Source organism: Eutrigla gurnardus (genome assembly GCF_963514095.1).
Source record: "Eutrigla gurnardus genome assembly, chromosome: 8".
In the NCBI taxonomy this organism is placed as follows: Eukaryota; Metazoa; Chordata; class Actinopteri; order Perciformes; family Triglidae; genus Eutrigla; species Eutrigla gurnardus.
Window position 1 is genome coordinate 16,011,199 of NC_139922.1, and position 11,296 is coordinate 16,022,494.

General features: G+C 41.6%; 1 protein-coding gene across 2 annotated transcripts in view; it reads left to right on the forward strand.

The window, feature by feature from the left end:
• Positions 1–11,296, forward strand: part of LOC311016857 (thymocyte selection-associated high mobility group box protein TOX-like) — a 69,788-nt gene that overhangs the window by 52,577 nt on the left and 5,915 nt on the right. For both annotated transcript variants that reach the window (XM_084014851.1, XM_084014850.1), the window contains one exon: positions 9,538–9,768. In XM_084014851.1, the coding sequence (XP_083870977.1) occupies positions 9,538–9,768 (231 nt within the window). The remainder of the gene's footprint in view (positions 1–9,537; positions 9,769–11,296) is intronic.

Genomic DNA, 11,296 nt, shown 5'->3' on the forward strand with positions numbered 1-11,296 from the left:
AGCTTGGTCACAGAGATTTGAACATTGCGTTACAGCTGACTTTCTGGGATCGTCTTGTACAAGGGTAAACAATTAGGAGGCAAAAAACAGATTTCAGTGGCGATCAAAATGCATCTGGGAAACAATATCTCACGTTGTCACATTAGTTATGGGCCATTGACGCTCCAGAGGGGAACGTGTCATGCAAGAGGACAATGAGGCGGAGAGTTGTCAATAATCATAACTATTCGTTGATTCATCGAGTAGTCAGTCAGCAAAATATGAATCGACAACTATTTTTGAAAATCTAAATAATTTATGAAGCAAAAACGCTAAATGTCAGCTACAGCTTCTGATATGTGTTTTAAAATGAGCAAGTGCATTTGTCAAAATAAGAAACTGTGTTGTGAACACGATGTGCGCTGGCTCAGTCTGGAAGTGTCAAACAGCCAAACGGAGCGCGTCTCACCCTCGGAGCCCGGTGTCTTCAGGGTGACATGTTTACATTTACCACGCTGGGTTTGAAAAAAAGGAAGCCCGGTCCCCTTAAACGCTGCGAGTAGGAGATTCCCATACTGCCCACTTAAAAGGGGCCTCGGCTGCTTCCTTTGAGGGATCAGCGTGGTGACTCGTCCTCCTCGCCACCACCGCAACGCTAATTAGGCCCACCACAAAGCCAGCCTGTGGGGATAATGTCCCATTATTAGAGTCATTTGTTTCAATTAACCGCTCTGTGATTCTACAATAGCACAGCGCGGCCCAGTGCAAAGAAGCCATTACTCTCGGCCAAGGAACCACTGAGGTTTGGGACAAGCGTGTTTGTAAGAAGGTTAACGGATACCTGCTCCTGTCAGCGGCGCTGCTGCCAGGCTCCACATGCTGCCCAGTCACTGATGAGTTACAGTACTGAGGGGGGAGCGGGGGGGAAAGTCTCACTGTCTCTCCGGTCATATGTTCTCCTTTTTTTTAGAGCTTTAAAATACTGGTTTTATTCCTGAAATGTTTGTTTGTGTGCACTTCACTGAGAACTGATTGAAAGTTAGCACAAGGGATTATAGACTTAAGCTATAGGCTGTGCCCTTTAACATGCTGAGACCATTGCGGTGCACTGAATTACTATTCTGCTACTATATACTTACTCTCTACTGCATACTATATTGTGCTCTAGTCATTTTTAGACTGCAGTGAGGTTAACTTCCTGAGCTCCCTGGATGAGGCCCTTTCTCCTCAGCTCATGGATTACTCTTGGAACTCTGAAATCCTTGGTAGATTTCAGGAGATTGACTCCTCTGTTTTTCATCACATCAGTGGACAAAGGGAATAAATTGCTTTGACAACATTTCTCCCCTCCCCGAACCGAGACTTGCAAAATGACAATTAGTCTGGAGCCTTTATGGTCACCGACGAGCGACCTTGATAATAGCCGTTTGTACTGTTTGTGCACTCGCATACTGTTTCCTGTTGGTCACAGCTGGAGGTTGAACCAGCCTAAGCTGCAGGTTGCATAAGACACGGGTATGAGAGAGATTATGACAGTGATTTGTTGTTGATGTAAGAGGAATAACGTCAAAAAGTAGCGTTTGTTTAAATGGCTTTGAAGTCCGTATCCTTCGAGCAACAAAAACATTGTGGCCACAAAAATGAACTCCTTCTTTTTTTAAAACATCACTCTATCCTGATCATTTGCATATTGTTTTTAAGCCGCCGCGGGCTTCACTGTAAACTACCTCAATGTTTTTGGACACTTAACAACAGTAGTACAAAGACGCTTATCCACTCTAAATGCTCCTGAATACAATATTTCAGAGCACTTTTAGATCCTTTCAACACTAGATAATGGAAACTTCGATTGTTACTAAGAGGTTGCTGCCCTGTGATGCCTCTGTTGCCAGGCTCTCTCATTGGCTTTCTCCCCCCGCTGCGCAGATGTTTACAAAGAGACATCACCAGCTCACATTAAAGGGTTCAAGTTGTCCCCTCGGGCTGTTGCTATGGAAATAACCCTGCTATGGTCGCTCATTCATGTTTGATTAATTGTTTTTTTCTCCTTTCTGTGCTGTTGCCTCTACAAAGACCTCATCATGGGCACATTTCATCTTGGAAACAAACAATAGAAAAAGGATGAATATTCTCCAATCTGTTTTATTTGGACTTTAGATATCCTCTCCTCCGGCTTTGTGGATATTTTGTGGATGTTCTGTGGTGATAAAAGTCTAAGAAATTCTATTAGTGTTGCATTAATGTTAATAAAGCGTTGACTGGGAAGCCATGCAATCATAAAGACCATTTTACCTGGGCTGAAAATAAGCATTTTGCTTTTTTTCCTCTGCTAAATTGCACTGCGCAGTGCTGAGCTACAGCAACCCACTGGGGCCAATTAGGATGCCAGCAGAGCCAGGAAGTGCATAGCAGATGCTTTTGCCACTATTTATTAAAATCCAATCTGCGGGGGCCCCTCCAACAGCTCGTTAAACTACCGTTAATCTAATTAGCTCTCACTTGCCACTGTTTTCACCACATTACCAAATACAAGGGCCTCGACTTTGCAATTTAGGCTGATTAAGTAGGTCCAGTGCTGTTAGGCAGAGCTCGTAGGGAGGAGCTCCTGTCATTTTCTACAGTCAGATAAATCTTGCAGCTTAGCTCGGCAATGGCTTTGAGCTTGATGTTTTATATATATATATATTAAAATATCTGCAATATTGGAAAATTGGTTGAAATCAAATCCACATTGCCTGCCCAGTAGTGCAAGCCCACATGTTTGAAAACACAAATGAAATATGCCACATCATAAAGACCTTGTGTATTTGTAATGGCATGGTACCAAAACTGGATACAAATTCCATAATGGGCTCTTTATGGCTCAGGTCTATACGATTCCCACCGACGTCCTTTGATGTCTTTCTAGATCGCGATCATGAATCTGCACTTCTGGTTCATTATTGTTTGAGCCGGTCTGTGTTTTTATTTGATGAGTGCTGCTCTCTGGACAAGTGCCTGGTTCTACTCAGAGATCTGTGCGGCCGCTTTGACATGTAGTCCCACTCATTGCTCACAGATGGGCAGTCTGACATGGAGCTGTAATCGCTTCCAGATGACTATATATTTTAAGACATATTCTAATCCATCAAGCTTTCTTGGCGAACTGGATGATGGGAATGCACAAAGACAGGAATAACACAGTGATTGTAAAATAATTGACAGGTTGTTTGAGTATGGAGAATTTAAAGGGACTTCCAGTCGACTATCACACATTGTGTGGTATTCAAAATATTTTAATAAGCATCTTCTATTTTGGATTCCATCCATAGTGTCTTCAGGCAGTCTTATTTTAGGGAACGTTGAATCATTCAGATCTCGAACAACTTTGTTTACATTCTCATCTCGCCTGCCAACATTTTGTAAGGCCACGATCTTGACAGCTTTACACACAGGGGCACTTTGAAATGTGAGGTGAAACCGATATATCCAAATAACAATGAAATACGTGTAGTAAAAAAACTAAAATGTAAGCCCACATGATCCCCTACTCCAATTATGGGGAAACTTAACAAAGGCTTGCTTACTCTTTGTCCAAACCCAGCATTTATTCACTTCTGCTCCTTAATCATCAGCTCCTGCAGTTAAGTAGAGAAGACTTGCATCATGTTTTAATTTATCTTCAAATACACGATGCTGGAAAGAACTTTCTCACGAGCTGCAACTAACAACTGGAGGGATGCATCAGTTGACAAAACACGCTTTTTACATTTTTAAAGCCGCTGACTTTGTAGCCGCTCCTGAAAGACGTGTGCCGCAGTAACTTTGAGCTCTGGTGTTTTTGTTGCACTCCGCAACCTTTCAGTAACCCACTTTTTCTTTAAGTCTGTGAGTTATGTCTGGTGGTGAAAATTGCAGAAAAATTATATATGGCATCTTGAAATTACATTATTCTCACTGCAGCTCCTCTAACCACGGCCATTTATCTATTTATAAACCCACAAAGGCTTAGAGTCTGTAACAGCTGCACTAAGCTGTGCTTCTCTCCAGTATGTTGCTGCGGAGAGCTCCGTGCTTGTACTGTTGAAGAGATTTATTCCACTGTGTCACATATACTATTTTTACAAATAAACACTCTCAATAGCAAGAGAGTTCATATTTGGCTTTGGATTCATCAGGTGAACAGAATCAGTGATAATTCATCGCCGGTTTAAGGATGACCAATAATATACATCACGCTTTGATGTATTCAATTCAAAATACTGAAGGGTTTTGCTGCTATAATTCTACTTTGCCTGATATGACCAATGGAGGTTTGCAGAACGTTAATGTTTTCAAAGCAGCCAACTCAAGAGAATCATGGGAAATGAAGGAAATTCAGTCTGCTATAACTCTGTTATTACCATTGTTATTGACCACAGTCGCTGCTGTTTAGCAAAAGTTACAGATGCTGGATCTAAAATCAGTCCCATGTTCATTTATTGCTGACTTATAATAATAACAATGACTTGTTTACTGTATAGTGAGTTGTAAATGATTGTATTGTCAAATTACTGTAATTTCCGCATCACTGCATTGTGGGATTGTTGTCAGGAAATAGTGCACATGCTGTGGACATTCATTTTATTTGTGGGAATTCAGACGATTCAGACCTTTACATTTCTGATTCGGCCAAAGTACTTTAAAAGGTGCTAAATTCAGAACATCTATTATTTAGAGTAACTTGTAAACAGTATAAACAAACAGTGCTAACAGAGCTAACATTTTTTACCTGGTGGGGAAGCTTAGGGTGGCTGCTAGCCGCCTTAGCCGCCGTACCGCTGCAGGAGTGCATTGTAAAGTGGAGGTGATTACCATTGGGGCACACACTCACATACAGTACCGGCTAAACAAACCACAGAGAATTACATCACACACAGGGGGAGACATTACATCTACATCTTTACATTACGAGTCGTCATTTCCTGCTTTATTCATGTTCTGAATATCCGATTTAACACAAAGCCAAATGAACATTTTATTCACAATATACTGCATGTCATTTCAAGGCGTCTTAAAAAGCATACTTTGAATAGTTCATCATTCAAGCAGTTAAATCATGAGGAAAAACTATGTTAAATGTGGTCTCATTATTGAGAAAGTCTTTGATTGATGTTCTTGAACTTCTGTTTTAAAGAGCCTCTTTGTATCACAGCCGGCTGCTTGTACTTTGTCTCATTCTTCGGGCCGGTGCACATTCAGACTACACTTCCCTGCAAAAACTAGCATGTAAAAATGGGTTTATCGTGTATTCTCTGTAGATGCTCGCACACTTACCACAAACGTGTGTGTGTGTGTGTGTGTGTAGTCTCAATAATACAGTTGTTTGGCTCGAAATCCACAACAGTGTGATGGACTATGGAAGTGGACGTTATCCAGGTTTGATCTAGTGTTGTGCTCTAAATCATGCTTTGGTGTAACGACCATCGCCGTGAAGAGAAAGTGTATCCGTGCATCACCTTTGAGTAGTTGCTGTTTGTTTTTACGGCCTTTTTGAAATCGATATGCCATGCAGCACTTTCCACTTTACTGCTCACTGTATACGATGATGATGATGATTATGATGATGATGATGATGATGATGCACATATTCAGGAGGCTGTGATTGGACAAACTCCTTTATACTGTCACATAATATTACCTGGTTTTATTGTCTAATTTCCTTGTCTCTTAAACCCTGTCAGTCTCTGCGTCTGCACCCTTCCTTCTTTTTGTTATCAACCCTTCCTCTACATCACTCCACCTCTTTTCTTCCTCCTCCTCCTTTTATCTGCTCTTTCTACATCAACTCTCTTTCTCTTTTCCTTTCCATCTCTCACTTCCTCATTCTCCCTCCCTGTCTCTCCCCATCTCTCTCTCTCTCTCTCTGTGTTTCTCTCTCTGCTGTTTTAATAGTGACACAGTTATCAGGCTGTCAATTCTAATCTTGTCTTGCCAGTGCAGTGCTGTCCATTCAGAATTACAGCTACCCCCTCCCCCCTATCTGTCTCCCCACATCCACCGCCCCTCAGACAACAGAAACGCTGATGGGATAAGCAAGCTAAGGCTGACACTATAGTTTAGTCTTTTGCTAGAAAACTAGAAACCTGTGTACAAAATGTACTTAGACTGTACAGGTCTTACCTAGCAACAGCCGTGTGTTGTTTTTGGCCCACTCTATATTAATAAAACACACAACTGAACATTTGTTTTTTAGCATCAGTGTTGATCATCTTTGAAATGGGATGATTGTGTCATTTTGTGTGGAGAAAAAAAACATATATATATATATATATATATATATATACACACACACCTTGATAGCTAGAAAATATGTAGAGAGTAAAGGCAGCTAAGATACTGAAGAACCCTCAGGCTCCCAGGCCTCTGGTTGAGGACCCGAGCTTGAAGGACCACCCATGGGGCGAGTGCTTTTTTTTTTTTATGTATACATTAGAATTAGCCTGATTATGCATCCTCATCACCCTATTCCCAAAACAGGTCTTTGGTTAGTTCGCAAGCTGCAGTTCAAGTAGAGCAAGAGATAGCAGAAGAAGACAATGATCTAAAGCCGGACTCTGCACGTGTTACTGAAATGAAATGTGAAATAATGTCACATGACTATATCTGAAGTGTTGCTACAGTGATGCAAGACAGGAGATACATGTCCACCAGTCTACAATATAAATGGTATCCAGTGTCAGAACGTCAGAATCAAAGAGCTACTTTACAGACTCACCGTTTAGCATCAACAGTCACAGAGAGGACCGGATACCAATCTCTCCGAAGAAAATCAGAAAATAGACCAGAATGCAGTGCAGCCACAAGATGGTACGTTATGAATAAGTGATGTGAGTCTCTTTTTTTTCTCAACTGACAACAGCTGTCATAATCATTACCGTTTTCAGCACCTGTATGACAAAACCGATGAAATTAAGCTTCATATTTGTGTTGTGGATACATGGCGGGTATTTGTTTATCCACTCGCCATCATTTGTACAACCAGCAAGTAAAAACCAATCTGATGGACATGTTTGTGATTAAGGAAAAGAGGAAGAAACAAAATCAACCGTATCAATATTTGAGTAATTCTAACCACACATAGTCAATATCAGATGTCATATATCTGATAAGGAATTTATTCTGATAACATAAACTCCACAGAGCCTCCAAACATATCTGTCATATATCAAGACAAGTGTGACAGTCAGATAGCCCAAAAATAGATTGTATATTTTTACTTAACGCAATCATGACAAGATTTTCTTAGATCATTTTTAATTAAGTAAACGTTAGACAGGCTGGAAGAAAATGAAAGTAAAGTGAAAATCCCAGACTGATTATGTATTCAACAGAATGTCTAAAGGCTGATTTGTTGTGTATCATTGTTATTCTATAGTGACTGCAGTTTCTGTTTATTGTACCCTTTTTAGAGGTGCTTTACGTTGTGCCATCTGTATTCTCTTCGGTCTTTCAGGTTCATTAATATTTCATCTGGCACCCTATAAGTCCATACACATGAACAATGAGAGACACAATAATAGAGGAAAATAAAGAAATGTAATAATATGCCCCTTGTTCTCCTGGTTGATTGCATGTAGCTGCAAGGTGTTGTGTAGCATTGCTCTTTCATCTGTATGAATACATGTGAATTTTTCCTGCAGATTATTTAGCCTTCCTTTTTTTTTTTTTTTTTCCTGTTTTGTCATTCCATTAGCTCTACCTTCACTTTATTCTATTTTCTACTTCAAAGGCTTGAGTGGAACAGATGTCGTTTCAAATGCCTGTCTTCTGCCTCATTGCCTAAAAGTGAGGGATGATTATTTTTTAATGAAACCAGGCGTACTCGCTGAAAAAAAAAAAAAAAAAAAGAATATTACCTGTAAGCTGTGAAATAGACAAGCAATACTTTCGCATCACCCTGAATGAGAACATCCATTCATTTCCGCACACCACAAAAGCCATTTTGAAGTTTTTCTTCAGCTGCCAAATGTGCTCCTGGACCTTGAATTTTGATTAGTTAATTTCATGCTGTGTAGAATACAGTGTGTTGTTTTGGCTGCAAATGCTTTGCTGAAACAATGCAATTTTCAAAGGCAGTCATTTCCTGTTTTCCAATTGACAGTTAAAGGGGGAAACATGGCTGTTGCTTAATCCCATGATAAGTATGCATTAGATGGATGTGAAACGTCTTTAAATGTCCTCAAGTTGCTGTTTGATACTCGCACAGGGACAAATCTTTTTCATGGTTTGTTCTCCCCCCCTGCTGAGTTTTAACACTGAAACCCAGGATCAGCGGATTATAAAAGAGAATGTTCAAAGCTGTTTAAATTTTTCTAAAATGCAACCTGATGAAATAGGAATTTGGCCTTGGAGATGGGCTGCCTCTGCCAAAAAAAAAAAAAGAGGAGTTCACTCTCACTTCAGTCAAAGTAATATTTGAATAACTCTCCAAAACCCCACATCCGTAAATAGAGCACATAAATATCCTTCATTTGACATCATACCAATGTATATCATTCTATATTCCGTATGTCATTATATCTTCTATTATATGGATGGAAATTGGATTGTTATTTCCTGCCTTTATAGCAACCAAGAAATCAGGTTAACTGATGTTCCGCTGATACTAATGGCAACATCAAGCCATCCTCTCTCTCTCTCTCTCTCTCTCTCTCTCTCTCTCTCTCTCTCTCTCTCTCTCTCTCTCCTTGATGTTCTCTCCTCAGCAAAGAAGGAAATTTCCATATAGAATCACAACCAGGATCAGGTGACCTGGATTTGACTCCCTGTCAAAGCCCTGCACGGAAAATGAAAATGTATTCATGTGTGTTGGATGGAGTACATCACACACACGTGAGCAGGTTTTGTTGCCTCCTGAACACGTAGTGAGATTGCGGTGTGTTATGACAAACCAACTGGGTACATCCTATGAAAAATATGGATTTAATCTTTTTTTTTATTTTTTATGGTTATCTAAGGAAGTGGAGTTGAATTGTTTGTGACCTGCATGAAAAAGACAAAATCATAAAAAAAATATCCACCAATCCAGCGATAAAGTGATACCAATGTGAGTTTTTAATTAGCCCTAGACCCTATCCCGCTATCCCATGTTTGTCCAGTTTCTCCTGAACCCGCCCCTCCCCCCCCAACACCCCAGAGGCGAACCTGTCTCACGGACATCCTGTTAGTCTTCATTCACCCATGTCCGTAAATTGAACTGTTTCTCTTCTCAGAACAGGCAGCGGCTGCTCTTCGTAGAACTCTGCTGCTTTAACCCTCTCTGCAGCGTTAAGTGGATGTTCAGTTTTGCTGAGCCTCATGTATGCCTTGTTTAATGCTGTTGTTTTTTTAAATATATATTTAACCTTGCAAAAAAAAGTAGAGCATCTTATCCAGTCAATGCATCGTGCCCATAAATACACCGAAAGACTCCTTAAGCTTCTCAATGTAGTAGCTGCAGCAAAAGAGTTATTTTCATCAACTGATTTATGACCAGCAATGTCTTTGTCTCTTTTCTCTCTTGTCTTCCTCCCTCTCCATCCCTCTGTCTGCCTCCAGATAAGCAGTGAGAAGCGGGCCTCAGCAGAAATGATGAAGCCCAAACCCAAACCTCAAAAGAAGAAGAAGAAGAAGGATCCCAACGAGCCGCAGAAGCCTGTGTCGGCCTACGCCCTCTTCTTCAGAGACACCCAGGCTGCTATCAAGGGCCAAAACCCCAACGCCACCTTCGGGGACGTCTCCAAGATCGTGGCGTCCATGTGGGACAGCCTCGGCGAGGAACAGAAGCAGGTACAAAACATGCAGGTTTATCCGCTTATCCGCGGCCGGGTGGCGGCCTAGCAGGGGATTCCAGACACCCCTCTCCCAGCAACATCTATAATCCCTCCAACATGATACGGGTCTACCCCTAGTCCTCTTACCAGCAGGACCTTTAGAAGGAGGTGTCCCAAACACCTGAACCCGCCCTTTTTCAATGCCCCCCATCTCTAAGGCTGAACCCAGCTATCCTACAGAGGAAGCTCATTCTTTCGGCCTACTACTACTACTACAACTACTACTACTACTACTACCCAAAGGTGAGAGTCGGAAAGTAGATGGACTGGTCAATTGAGAGCTTTTCCCTCTGGCTCAGCTCCCTTTTGAGATACTTGAACTCCCTTTGCTTTGGGAGTTTTTGAATCACTAGATTCACTCCCAGACTGGAAGGTGCAGTCCACCGTTTTCCAGCAGAGATCCACAGCCTCAGACTTGGAGGGACCGACTCTCATCCTGACCGCTTCACACTCGAAGGAAGGAAGGTCAAACACTTTCTCACACTTTGATTATACAAGGAGTGGATGACTTGGAGCCACGCCCCTACACAAAAACGTGTAGACTGCATTGGCAGCCCATAATCCCCGAGTTGGTCCTTCTGGATCTGACCTTAAACAATCCGTCGGAACCTCCTAACCAGCACCTTAGAATAAACGTTTCCAGGGATGCTGAGTAGTGTGATGCCCTGATAATTGGAGCACACTCTCCAGTCCACCTTTTTAAAAGTGAGAACCACCACCACTCTACAGGAACCATCACTGAATGATGTCCTCCCCCTGCTGAACATAGCCTGAGCTATGTTCCTCAAGGCCAACCAAAAGACTTCTCCATCCGTCTCTATGACGTCCATATCTTTAGTTTGGAATTTACTCTATGTAAATATAAAGTTCTTGATCCACAAAGGAACAAGTGCACATGTACGTGAATGCCCCTATGCTGACACAAACACTCTACCAACCAGTAGATGGCATGTGTGCTGCAGCAGGCGAGCAGCCTTTCCCTGGCATCCTGTGCTGTGTAATTACCAGAACATTGCTGTGAGATACAGCTCACCTTAATGAGCTAGTTCTTTTCTTTCTAAAGATAATCCTTCCGTTTATCCCCACTCCCCTGACTCTCATAAAAGTGATTTTCTTTCTAAATTTAATTCAAGCAAAGGGAAGGTTGTGGGAGCGCTCTGCTCGGCAGCAGCCGTAAAACAGTCTGAGACTAACAAAGTTGGACATTTTACAGGCGAGAAATGGTCAATATGGGAAAAATTTAAACGCATCTGGGGAGATTTCAGGAGTCTGAGAGTGATATTTTATGCAGTGGGTAGATTTACTCATACCCCACGTGCTAGTGCACACCTGCAAAACAAAGCCTCAGTGGCGTTCTACTTGTTTCCAGATTGTACAAGCAAAAGGCGTCTTCTGAGCTTTTCTCAGCAACGTAGCTTAAAAGGATTTTCCAGAAACATTGCATGAAGTGAAAATCATCTTCTTTGCCAAAGCACAATGCTGCA